Source organism: Macrotis lagotis, chromosome 5 (genome assembly GCF_037893015.1).
Source record: "Macrotis lagotis isolate mMagLag1 chromosome 5, bilby.v1.9.chrom.fasta, whole genome shotgun sequence".
Classification (NCBI taxonomy): Eukaryota; Metazoa; Chordata; class Mammalia; order Peramelemorphia; family Peramelidae; genus Macrotis; species Macrotis lagotis.
In genome coordinates, this window is record NC_133662.1 from 97,421,354 (window position 1) to 97,433,800 (window position 12,447).

The 12,447-nt window shown below is 48.0% G+C and overlaps 1 protein-coding gene across 1 annotated transcript; it reads left to right on the plus strand.

Moving 5' to 3' along the window:
- Positions 1-4,341: 4,341 nt before the first annotated feature.
- Positions 4,342-12,236, plus strand: PRDM13 (PR/SET domain 13). The gene is made up of 4 exons (XM_074190219.1): positions 4,342-4,482; positions 6,475-6,606; positions 6,750-6,870; positions 10,465-12,236. Exons 1-4 carry the CDS (start codon positions 4,342-4,344, stop codon positions 12,222-12,224), a joined length of 2,154 nt encoding a protein of 717 aa, XP_074046320.1. The 3' UTR covers positions 12,225-12,236.
- Positions 12,237-12,447: the final 211 nt, after the last annotated feature.

Consider the following 12,447-nt stretch of genomic DNA (forward strand, 5'->3'; position numbering starts at 1 on the left):
TATAGAGCCGCTTCCAATGAACGCCCCTCTTTCCTTTTAAAACCTAGTCTGGGATGTGCCCCATCGCTCCTCTCTTTCCCTCTTCCCCCTCCTTCTCCCAAGTTCTTGCCATTGGCTCACGAAGGAGTCTTGCAATTAAGAATAAAATGTCCAAATTGAGATGGTGTCATCTGGTGGGATTCCCATAGAGGCGGCGTGGCTATTCAGAAACAGCCTTAATATCCCACCCGCATCTCGTCTGAGCCGCGCAGCTGGTTGGGGGGAAGGCTGGACCCTTGGAGCCGGACCGGGTTCAGGTTCCAGGACAATCCAGACCCGGGGAAGCTCAGAAGAACCACGTTCCAAGAAAAGTGACACTCCGTGGGGGTGGGAGGAGGGGTTACTTTTGCCTCCTAAACTTAGTGCGTTCAGGTCAATTTAGTGTCCGTCACAAATAGGTAATGAACAGGGAGGGAACTTCAGAACAGATCGTCTCGCAAAGCCATTGCCCTTTCCGGATGCTAAGGCTCTCCAGGCCCGCGGTCCTCGCCATCTGCCTTCTTTCTTTCCAGCTCGAGGTCTGGAAAGGGGCCTAAGAGCTCGAGGGAAATGATGATTTCTCCTCCAAGTGACTCAGAGACTAACTGGGTTGTCCACCGACCTTTTTTGATCATTTTGTTCAGGACCTGATTATAACAAGGAAAGTCCATTGTCTTTGGAGGAAGTTCTCAGGTGCGAGCATGGGTAGCAAGATAAGTCTATCCCCAAAGAAGGAAAAACCTCTCCAAAGCCGCCCCCATTCGAGGCACCTCAGCTTCGAGGGCCGCTTTTTACCTCTTCAGAGGACCCTAAGATCAGGCGTGAGACTTACGGACTTCGCCCTTAGTGCGAGGATCTGGCTTGGTTGAAGCGCCTAGAGGCCGACCGCGTTTTGTTCCTGCGCTTCTCCCGGGCACAATGCAGTTGGCCCTGTCTACAGGCATTCATGCTGATTTGAATGTAATGTTGAACCTTCTCGGGGCTGGAGCAGTTTGAGGGGCTGAATGGAGCTCCCTGGTGGGACATTGCTCCCTGCAACTGTGCCTCTTTGGATGACTGTTGTTCCTTAACATTCATGCCTCATTATGGGGCAACCTGTTAAATCAAAAAGAACACTGTGCCAGAGTGTTCCTCCGGGGCATGGGCAGTTCAGCGCTGGGCATAAATAAGGGCTGGCTTGTAAAATATCTTTCATCGAAGCTGGGCCGCAAAAGTGATTTCGCTTTAATGGTACTTCGGGAAGCCTAGCTTAAGTCTATAAAAAGCGATAGTGGAATGTTTTGATTGAGTCTAAACATTGTCTTTGAATAAGGCTGAAACCATGTAATTAATGTGTCTTTTTAATAAGGGACAATACGGTCGTTCAAGCTATTTAATTTCATTTAATTTTCCATCCCATTTGCTCCACAGACTGCTTTTACTTTTAACACCCAGCCTTTCATGCCGCATCTTGCTCCAGTGGGCACATTAGATTGGTTTCACCCTTGCTTTTTAGGGAAGGAAAAATAAAAGAAAATGTGTTCCTTTCCTCTTTTGTGGGCAATTTATTTCACTTGGGGAACTTCAACTTTGAGCCACAGGACAGAATAAAAATTGGCGAGCTGGTGTGAATGCTTCTAGAGCAGGGCCTTTCTTTACTCGGGGGATGGGAACCAGCCACAATTGGCTATATTAATAAATAACTTTCCTCACAGTCGGCCTTTACATGGTCCTATTGATAAAATTGTTCGCGTGTCGTTCACGCTTTTTGACTCATTAAGGAGGGGATAGGGAGGCTCCCCAAACCAAGCAGTAGGGTCTCTCTCTCCCCCTTCCCTCAGTCGCTCTGGTAATTTAAACTGGGTGTCATCCTAGAGTCGCCAGGCCAGAGGTTATAGGGACATGTTCATGGCTTAAATTTATTGCCCTCTACTTCTTGGTTCTACCCTCCCTCTCCGCCCCCACCCCTTTTTCTTTTACCATTCATGAGTTTGATCAAAGGAGCCATCTTTCTCCCCCACAGTAGTCCAGCCAGAACTGACCACAGCAGCGGAGTTTGGGGGTGGAAAATTATTTTTAATCCCATTGGCGATGACCAAGAAATGGAATGATTTGTTTACATTGTCCCGCAGTCAGGTGTGAGTTCCGTAATGATGCTGTGGTTTGAGCCAACGTAACCCGGCAACCTGTAACTTTCACCCGCATCCCTCCCCACACCTTCCTGCGGCCCTTAGATCTTCCTAGAGGACTTCTCTCAAGAAAAGGTGTAGTTTTGGATTCCACTTTAGCATCCCGAAGGCCAGCCGTCTTTATTTAAGTGGTGGGACATAGAGGCTTAGGCATCTCCGTAGGATTTTAGTAGGAGCTCAAGTAGAAGAGGCTGGCTATTTGTCAATTCTCGTCCCTGGCACTGCAGAACTGAGAAAGACACTTGCCCAAGTGGGTTCAAATGCAGTATTGAGAAATTTCTGTATCTTTAGAAGCTACAGATTGGCTTTGAGCAATCTAATGGCAATTGGCTTGATGAACAGATCGGAGAAGACAGGGCAACTCCAGCTGTTGAGCACAAGTCTTTAATAGTAGACATTTACCTACAGGCATTCATTTGTAGATACTGAAGATAGAGAATTCTAAGTTCTAAAAAATGGGGAACTATTGATGCCATTTAGCCTTCTCCTTCCCGTTCTCTTTTTGACAAAGAACGACCTCCATCCTTGGTGTTATATCACTCACAAAGGACCCACTGCCTAAGCACCATCAATAGTGGTAGAAAAAAATGAGATCCCAAACTCTCCTCGGGGAAGTGCTTCTTTCTCAATAAAGGTCTCCCTTTGGAAGGTGAAACCTAGTGAGATATACCTGATCCCATACAAAACAATCATTCTTCGAAAGCTGTTGTTTCTAGAAGAAGCAGTAGTTGAAGTAAATAATAGGAAAAGTGGTGTGGGGAGCAGAGGAATCCTTCCCATTCTATTCTTTGCTTACCCAACAAATTTTCATGAGCATCTGAAGAAATTATATCTTCAGGTAATTTAAATTTTAAAATTTAAACGAAGGCGAGAAAATAGATGGAGCGCTATAATTTTTTGGTCATTAAAGAAATTGATAATCACAATGACTTTTCTTGTCCAATTGATCAATATTCACTATCTTTTGACAACGCTGGATTTTAGTAAAAATTCTGGTTGTATAAGAGGAGATCAGATCTCTCGATGAATTTCTTTTAAAGTATTTCTCCCAATACAAGAATTTGGGTATTTGGTATCTGAGGGAAGGTATTCTGGTCAAGAGCTATAACGGAGGTCCACAAATTTTACTTTCTGGGACTACACTGGGTCCTGGACCCGGAGTTACCCCGTAGCCTGGGAGGTTTGTTTATCCAGTACTCTTATGTGACTCTCCAGCTGGGTTTCCCACTAAGCCAAATAAAGTCATACCCTCTGTGTTCAGAAGTGCAATGATGTATAGCTAACCTCTTGTCTTTTAAAAGGCCTCCAAATGCTTCATATTTTGGGGAAAATGGGAGCAGAAGGAAGAATAAAGAGGTTATAAATAGATTACTGGCCTGAAACCAATCCACTGAAATGGTAATATGGTCGTTATTTAAAAAGTGTAGGTATTTTCTGGTGTTTTCCCATCAAGTACCTGCCCAATTTCTGTATGGCACACGCCAGGAATCAATAGAAGTTAACAAGTCCTCAAAACATTCTCCATCTCTTTGTTTAATCTCCTTTACAATAAAGCCAAGGGAAGAGAATTAAAAATCTTTGAAGTATACTCAGCCTCAAAAGAATCAGCCAAGTAGACTTAAAGTAGTCACTTATTTTCCAAAACTGGTTTGTCGGGGAACAATAAAAGGAAGTAAAATTTATGGAGAAATTATACAGTGGATTTGTCACTTAAAATATCGTAACTGTCTTGGGGACAATACCCCATGCTGAGGATTAATGGTCCCGCCAGACCTTTGATTCACCAGCGCCTTTTCTTTGCCCTTGACAAATTGGATTTTTAGGAATGGGAAGGTCGCCTGGACCATTGTTTGCTAGCCATTCAGAGGACTTGATTATGCAGGGGGGTGAGGGAACGACTCCATGTGACCCTCTTGGATGGAACTCTGCAGCTGCTCTAAGAGCTCAACTCTCTCACCAAACTCTGCGCCCTAGAGCTTCAGCGTGCCAAAAGGGGAGCCCTCCTGGTCCAATTGAAAAGCCGGCGCGCATCCACAAGCCGCGTCACTCTGCAGGCGGAGATACGCCTGGGTTCATCTTTTTCCCTGGCTTGTCTCTGTCACTCCAACCCTGTTAAGTAGTTTGGGCTCCTGATTGCTTGCACCCAGAGGCAGCGATGCACACAAACAGGGCTGCCGCCATCAGCGTGAGCGCAGAGAGCTGCATTCCAGCCGGGCTGCGCTTGGGTCCTGTACCCGGCATCTTCAAACTGGGCAAATACTTGTCAGACCGCAGGGAGCCAGGACCCAAGAAAAAGGTATTTTTCATCCTCTGACCCCCTTCTTCTGCCTTTGCCCCAACAATCTTCTCCTTTCCCAGTTGCACACAACTCACCCATCCCGTGGAGGGGATGAAGAAGGTAGGAAAGCTGAAGAGAGGAAGGCAGGTTATTCTTTCCCCATCTGCTTTTTGGAAGTCCTATTCCCAATCCGATCTAATGAAATGAAAGCGGGAGTGGAGAGAGTTGGGCTGGTGGAGTAGGAGCGGGCTGGGATAAGGTTGAGCAGAAGCAGAAAGTTGGGATTCTAGCTGACTCTTTTAACTGAGTGTTCTCTGAGCCCAGGTGCCACACTTCCCTTTTCAGATTGTCTTGGTGCTGAAGCTTGTGGGTCCCTCAGACTTGTGGTTTGGGAGGTGATAATGGCATCTGGCTAGGTGAAGGAATCGCTCTGTTCCCTGATGGAGGGAGAGGAAGTTCGGGGGTGAGTGTGGGGGCCGATCTCAGACTGGGGCAGCAAAAAAATCTCATTCCTGTCACCTTTTACTCCTTCTTGAACTCTGGTGGAGCAACGTAGTGAGAGGAAGTAAGTACACTCTAACTTCAGAGCTAAGGTCTGTAATCACTATGAAAGATAATTCCTATTTCTAGGTTTAAAAAATCTATTATTATTTCAGGTACCATAGCATTTTTCCAGTTCATTAGATAACAATACATTTTTTTCAGTGTAGTATAGGACAATAATGAATGGGAGAAGTAGGAGAGAGAGAGAGAGAGAGAGAGAGAGAGAGAGAGAGAGAGAGAGAGAGAGAGAGAGAGAGAGAGAGAGAGAGAGAGAGAGAGAGAGAGAGAAAGAGAGATCTAGTACTACTGCAAGGGTCAAAATGACACCGTCTATCAAAGTCTTGTCCTAGATGCTGCTTGTGTGAGCAGTGAACTGTCCTGAACTGGGTCATTGGCTGCCATCGAAATTCCAGTTCTAGAGAAAGAGTCAGTTCTGGAGCTCAGTCCAGAGTCAGGTAACTGATGAATGTCTTAGTGATAGAGCGATGTAGATGACAAGCCCACCCAGGCACAAGAGGCTGTAGTTATAGGAAGATTGTTAGAATCTGGGAGAATACTTCAAACTTTCCTTAGGCACACTTGTCCAATGGAGTCCAAAACTGGACAGTACCTAAAAGGATGGATAAACTGTCACTCTAGAGGAGGAAGAGTCTAGGAGAAAGGACATCACTTGAATGCCCAAAGGACATTTAATGGAATTGAAAGAGTTTAAAATTGGGAAGAGGAGGAAACAGTTTAAATGTGCCTCTTCAGGAATTGCTACAATCTTATCCTCTCAATTTTTCTGATTCAGTTTCTGTCTTAAATATACACTCCTTACATCGAGGTGAATTCACACCATGATTTTCCTTTGAAAATGCCATCTAATTACTTTTAAACATTCTACCAGGCCTCTCAAATTCAGCTCTCATCTGGAGCTACTGGTTTCTCTCTTTAGGCTGCTTTGTTCGGATGACTTTTATTGCACGGTCCTTAAATGATCTGATACTTTTTTCTCTTTGTGGGGGGTAAAGCAGATTATGATATGGGAGATTAGGGGTTATCTGGGAGGAAGCATCATTCTTCCACAGAATCAGTCTAGGACTGGAAAGAATTCTGTCCCAGACAATGCTTTTTTTCCAATGTAGTCCAAACTCAATGTTAAACTAAACTGGGGGGGGGGGTGGGAGTGGGTGCAAAAAAAATCCATACTTTCCAGAAAGAATCCAGGGTGACTACTCCTGATGCAGAAACTTAGTGGAACTGATGAACAACTAGATTCTTCAGTTTAGAGGTGCCCTAAGAATTCCGACATCACTTTCTCCTCTGCCTATTACTCTTCCATAACACACTCCCCGCCTCCTAAACTTAAATGTTTAAGAAACTCATTTGCTTTTTGGAATGCAAGTGGGATGTAAGCAAGATCCTTCATCTTCTTTGATTTGGGTCTTATACTGGTGGGAAATGACTTTTGCTTGTTGCTGGCAGGTGCGCATGGTGAGAGGGGAGTTAGTGGATGAATCTGGAGGATCCCCTCTGGAGTGGATAGGATTAATCCGGGCGGCCAGGAACACTCAGGAACAGACTCTGGAAGCTATTGCAGATTTACCAGGAGGACAGGTATTTGAGTTTACCTCTTTCCTCTCATGGAACAAACTCTCCCTAACCCTCTCTCTTCATTCAATATTCTCTGAAAGCTTAGTCACTTTACACCTCATAAATTGCAGGTAAAATGATGCTATTTAAAATCCCTTTCTTAACAGATCTTCTATAGGGCACTGCGAGATGTCCAGCCAGGTGAGGAACTGACCGTGTGGTATTCGAACTCCTTGGCTCAATGGTTCGACATCCCCACCACTGCTACTCCTACACATGATGAGAAAGGTACTAACTACTTAGGTGGGGGTGGAGAAGGTTGATAGCAACCCAGGGATAGGGTTATAGGTGCCTGTTTATGACCCACTCACCACCTCTAAGGCTGAATGAAAACATCTTACAGGTTTTCAGCAACTTTTCTGAACATAAAAGCAAATGATATTAAATTTTACCAACAGGAGAGGACTTCTAGGACTAATAGTCACCCAGAAATTAATAATTACAGTGGACCACCTGTCCCAAATCAAATAGGTAGTCAGGAAATCTATGTTCTGAAAGTCCTGTCTTACCAATCCCTACGTGTAAGATTTGATGGAAGCCATTTTACCTCTCCAAGCCTCAGTTTCCTCTGCTGTAAAAGTGAGGAAGTTAGCTTAGATTTAGCTTTAATGTGAATTTCAAATCTACTGTTCTATGATTGCAAATTTTTATTAATATTTTGAAGAATTCGTTTTGGGGAAAATATTCTCGATCTTTTCTTGACTTTTTCTCCCACCAACAAGAATAAAATACAGTTTAAAGAACATATAACTTAATGAATTGTAATTAGTAATAGGGACTTAAGTAATGAATATGACATAGAAAGAGATACCCTTAGAGATGGATGATTTATCTCTACTCCATTTTTAGAAGCATTACGGTACTTTCCACTCGGGCAGTTGGCTGCTCCTTCAGGTTCCCCCACACTTAAATTGTATTTATTCATTCCTCCCCCTCCCCATTTAAATTGAATTTGGGACTTTTCCCAGTTTCTACTTAGATTTATTTGATCCTTTCCAAAACCAACAGCCTATTTATGCAAATTAGAATGCAGTAACTAAAGATGAAACCGTTTTTCACTACATTAGAAGAAAAGTGAAGAATACTTCCCCGGGGAAGGAGGAGCTGAGGAGTGGAGTGGAGTAGGACTTCTTTAAGTCACTAGGCCCCACCATCAACGTACCAAGCTTCCATCGATTTTCTTTAGATGTCTTCTGCTTTGGGCTATTTCAGAAACAAAAATGAACACCAAAATAGTAAAAGAAGGGATGTTGTTGAATCAGAATAGACTGCTATACTTCTTTTTAGCCTAGCAGCTCAGCCACCTCATTTCTGAAACTAAAACTTAAGGATCTGAAGAAATTAATACAATTTTGGGACTCTTGGAAATGAGACGACAGAATTAAGTAGATGGAATACCCTTGTCTAAACTTGCTTAAACCTGTACTTCACTAAACTTTTTTGCTTTTCTGTGTACATGCAAATACCTAGATAAAAATACTTTTAAGTACTCTTGTTTTATGCACTACATCAAGCTAAATTTTATTATTACTTTCCATAAAAGAAAAAAAAAGAGAACATTCCAATATATATGCACAAACTTTTCTTCTGATATATGAATCTAAAAACCTAGGACCTCTCTTCAGGAATAACCAATGGTCACAGGAACAAATTTTGGAATAATGGTCTCAGTGTTTTCTATTTCTTTTCCCTGATTGAATAAGTGAGCATCTTCTGCTAATAGGGGAAAAACAACAGTTGCAATTCTCAATAATCTTTTTTTGAGGAACTGAAAACCTTAGCTATCCATTGCTATGTTATTCTGAATATCAACTTTTCCCCAGCTTCCAGATGTTTCAGAGAAATCTTTACAGCATGAGGGACCCAGAAAGAAAACCAGACAAAAATCATATGTTGAGTACATTTATTACATTTTGCCCATGGGTAGGATCTCAGGAAACTATTCTAGGTGTTGGGGATAGTTGTAGAGGAGTCTATTTCAAAATTAAAATGGGATATTTTCAATGTTGAAAATTGAATATAAAACTGACTCAAAGCTGAGTAAGTCACAGAGGAGGTGCCTGTCATTCCTATGCATTTGTTAAGTTGGGCAGGATTCAAAACAACAGTGTGACAGAATAATTTTGATTCTCTACCACAAAAATAAAGCTAAATTTGGACCCTGATCTTACTGAATTATTTAGCAAAGTCTTTCAAAAAAAATCCTCACTTGAAAAAAAAAGTTTTGAATCATCCAGGGGGTGTCTGAGCAATCAAAAAAATATTAGGCTAATGATGTTCAGGTTATTTTCTGTTATAATTCTCCCCCTGCCCCCACATGTGTAGTTATATATTTATATTAATTCTTTTACCTGGGTATAGCATATAAACCAGTAAGATTTGTTTGAGCTGCTGTAGAATAAAGGGGATTTTGGACAACTCCTTTTAGACCCTTCCACTTCTTCTATCCTGATGGAATAAACCCTGACCCCGCATTTTGGCATTCATCTAGGATACCCATGACCACCTGTTTCAATCAGTGATACCTATGAGGAAAAAGGTTATTATCATTTATGGGAGGGTGGCACTTTTAAGTATTTTGGGGAGTAGTATTTACTCTGAAGATGACATTCTGAATGCCAGAAATGAATACGGATGCATAGTGAGGAAGAGCTGGGTTTTTTTTTTTAAATGAAATGCAAGAATAGTAACATTTTTGTGGCTAAGGCTGATAAGTTATGCTAAATTTCTTTCTCAACTAACTTGCTTTGTTGACTCATACACCTCATGAGTCAGAGGAGTTATTAATCAAATGAGCCTATTCAAAGTAATTTTGCTTATTAAAAGCATAGTACAAAATGACATCTTTTGGGGAAACAATCCCTGAATGCTTGTTATTTCATTTTAAAAAGTTGGGGGTGACCCAAAGACTATACTGTCTTGGATTTTTCAATTTTACTTGTGCTGTGTCACAAATGTACTATTAAAATTTCAATAATATTAAGAAAATCCACTTCTAAAATATCCACCTACTTTTGTAGGAGCAACTATATTTTTCATTAGATTAAATATAGAAAACTTTTCTCCAAATCTTTACTGATACCTACTTAGTATTAAAGTATCTGAGATAGTTACTTTGATATAAGAAAGCATGACTAATAATAAGACCATGAAATGTTTGGACGGTCTAGTTTGACATCTTTCTTCCATCAAATTAAAATGGGGCAAAAAAGAAAGGAAAAAAAAACTAGGAACAGTTTTGAAGAATAGCAAATCATAGTCCCTAACGTGGTCCTTTCGGTTTGTCACGCTCCAGGAAAACCTCAGGCAAAGTGTCTAAAGGCCGGGAGGGAGAGGGATGGGTGGGTGGTGAACACAAAAGACATTGTCTTATGAAAAGGAATGATTACATATGGCCCATACATACAGGATATCGTCTCGCCCGGTAATGAGGCGCTCACGACCATTAGATTGGCCTTTGTTCAGTCCATCCAAACTCCTTGACATACGCCACCTATTCTGCAAACGTCAACAGATGGGCCGGAGCCCACCACAAGCCTCGACACATGATTTAAGGGAGCAGCTGTTGTGGTCTTCCCCCTCGCAGGCCGGGGCAGCCCAGCTCTCTGCCCCTGCCTGCAGCCTTCCTTCCGATCCGCCGTCTAGCTCAGTTCCCTTCCTCGGTCCCCAGGAGGGGCGAGGAGGGCCGGGGCGGGACAAGGGCTTCCTCGGGTCTTTCCTTCCCCCCCCGGGCAGGCTCCCCGGGTCTGAGCCCCCGCCCCGAGCCAGGAGCGCCCCGGGCTCGGCAGTCTCCTCACCCGCCGCCCTGTCTTTCTCTCCTAGGGGAGGAGCGCTACATCTGCTGGTACTGCTGGAGGACTTTTCGGTACCCCAACAGCCTCAAGGCCCACCTGCATTTCCACTGCGTGCTCAGTGGCGGCGGGGGTCGCCCCTTCCTGCCCCACGAGCCGGTCGCCCGCCCGGCCCTCGACGGCTTCCGCCTGTCCCCCAAGGCCGCGGCCCCGGAGCCGGGCGGGCCCGGCCCCGCGGCCTCCCCGCGCCACCCCCCGCAGGGGCCGGCCTGCGGGGCGCGCGAAGGCATCAAGCGCGAGGCGGCCTCGTGCCCCTCGCCGTCGCCCCCGGGCAGGCCGGGCGCCTCGGCCAGGAAGGCGGGCGCGCTGGGCCGCGAGGAGCAGGAGCGCGCCCTGGACATGAGCGTGGGCCCGGCCCGGGGCCACGGCCCTTTCCTCGGCGCCGTAGGCGGCTCCCCGTCCGGGCCGGCCGGCCTGGCTTTCTACCCGGGGTCCCGCTCCGCCTTTAAGCCCGCGGGCCTGGCCAAGGCCACGGCCGCGGTGGCCCAAGGCGGCGACCCCTACCGGGGGGAGGACGGCGGGGCGGCCGCGGGAAAGGCCGGGGGGCTCGGCAAGCTCTTGGGCGGCGTCAAGCTCGGGGGCCGCCCGGGGCCCGAAGCCCTGGGGGCGGGCGGAGGGGGCCACCACCACCACCACCACCACCACCACAGCCACCACCACGCCAAGTGCCTGCACGCGGGGGACGGCCCCCCGCCGCCGCCGCCCCTGCCCCCGCCGCCGCCGCCCCTGCCCCCGCCGCCGCCCGTGCTGCCCTGCGCCGGGGCGCTCCGCGGCCTCCCGCTCTTCTCCGGCCCCCTGGAGGAGGCGTCGGCGTTCAAGCACGTGGAGCGGGCCCTGCCGGCCGCCGGCCGCTACTCCCAGGCGCCCCACCTGGAGCGCTTCCCGCTCCCCCCTTTTGAGGCGGGGGGCCTCAAGTCGTACCCCGGGGAGTGCGGCCACCTGCCGGCCGTCGTGCCGGCCTTCACGGTGTACAACGGGGAGCTGCTGTACGGCGCCCCCGCCGCCGCCGCCGCCTACTACCCTCTCAAGCTGCACTTCGGGGGCCTGCTCAAGTACCCCGAGTCCGTGTCCTACTTCGGCGGGCCCGCGGCGGCGGCGGCGGCGGCGGCGGCGGCGGCGGCGGCGGCGGCGCTGAATCCCGGCGAGCTGGGCTCCCTGGCCGGCATCGACCGAGAGATCGCCATGCACACGCAGCAGCTGTCCGAGATGGCGGCCGACAAGAGCCGCGGCCGCCTGGACGGGGCGCTGCGGCCCCTCGGGGTCCCGGGCGGCGGCGGCGGCGGCGGCGGCGGGGGCGGCCCCGGGAAGCCCAAGACCGGCCACCTCTGCCTCTACTGCGGCAAGCTGTACTCCCGCAAGTACGGGCTCAAGATCCACATGCGGACGCACACGGGCTACAAGCCGCTCAAGTGCAAGGTGTGCCTGCGGCCCTTCGGGGACCCCAGCAACCTCAACAAGCACATCCGGCTGCACGCCGAGGGCAACACGCCCTACCGCTGCGAGTTCTGCGGCAAGGTGCTGGTGCGGCGCCGGGACCTGGAGCGCCACGTCAAGTCCCGCCACCCGGGCCAGAGCCTGCGCGCCAAGGCCGGCCAGGAGCCGGGCTGCGCCCCGGGCTACCCCCCGGAGCCCGGCGACCCCAAGAGCGACAACGACAGCGAGGTGGACGTCTGCTTCACGGACGACCCCAGCGACCAGGAAGCCGGGGGCGGCAGGGACCCAGACTCGTAGCTCCGCTCCAGGAGCCGAGGGCGGACAAGAACCCGGGGATGGGGCGGTCCCACGGGAGAGGAGAGGCGGCCTGGAGCGGGGAACCTCCACTTTCCCGCGCCGGAGCAAAGGGCTAGGTGGGACCCGCTGGCACCAAGTACAACCAGTCCTTGTCTGCTGGGACAAAACAAAAAAGAAAAAGAGGGCGCGTTGCCCACCCTTTTGCCCCTTAGATTCTCAGGAT

Coding starts and splice junctions, on each gene's coding strand:
- PRDM13 (XM_074190219.1), top strand. CDS start 4,342: ATGCACACAAACAGGGCTGCCGCCATCAGCGTGAGCGCAGAGAGCTGC. Junction 4,483..6,474: donor AGCCAGGACCCAAGAAAAAG/GTATTTTTCATC, acceptor TGTTGCTGGCAG/GTGCGCATGGTGAGAGGGGA. Junction 6,607..6,749: donor CAGATTTACCAGGAGGACAG/GTATTTGAGTTT, acceptor CTTTCTTAACAG/ATCTTCTATAGGGCACTGCG.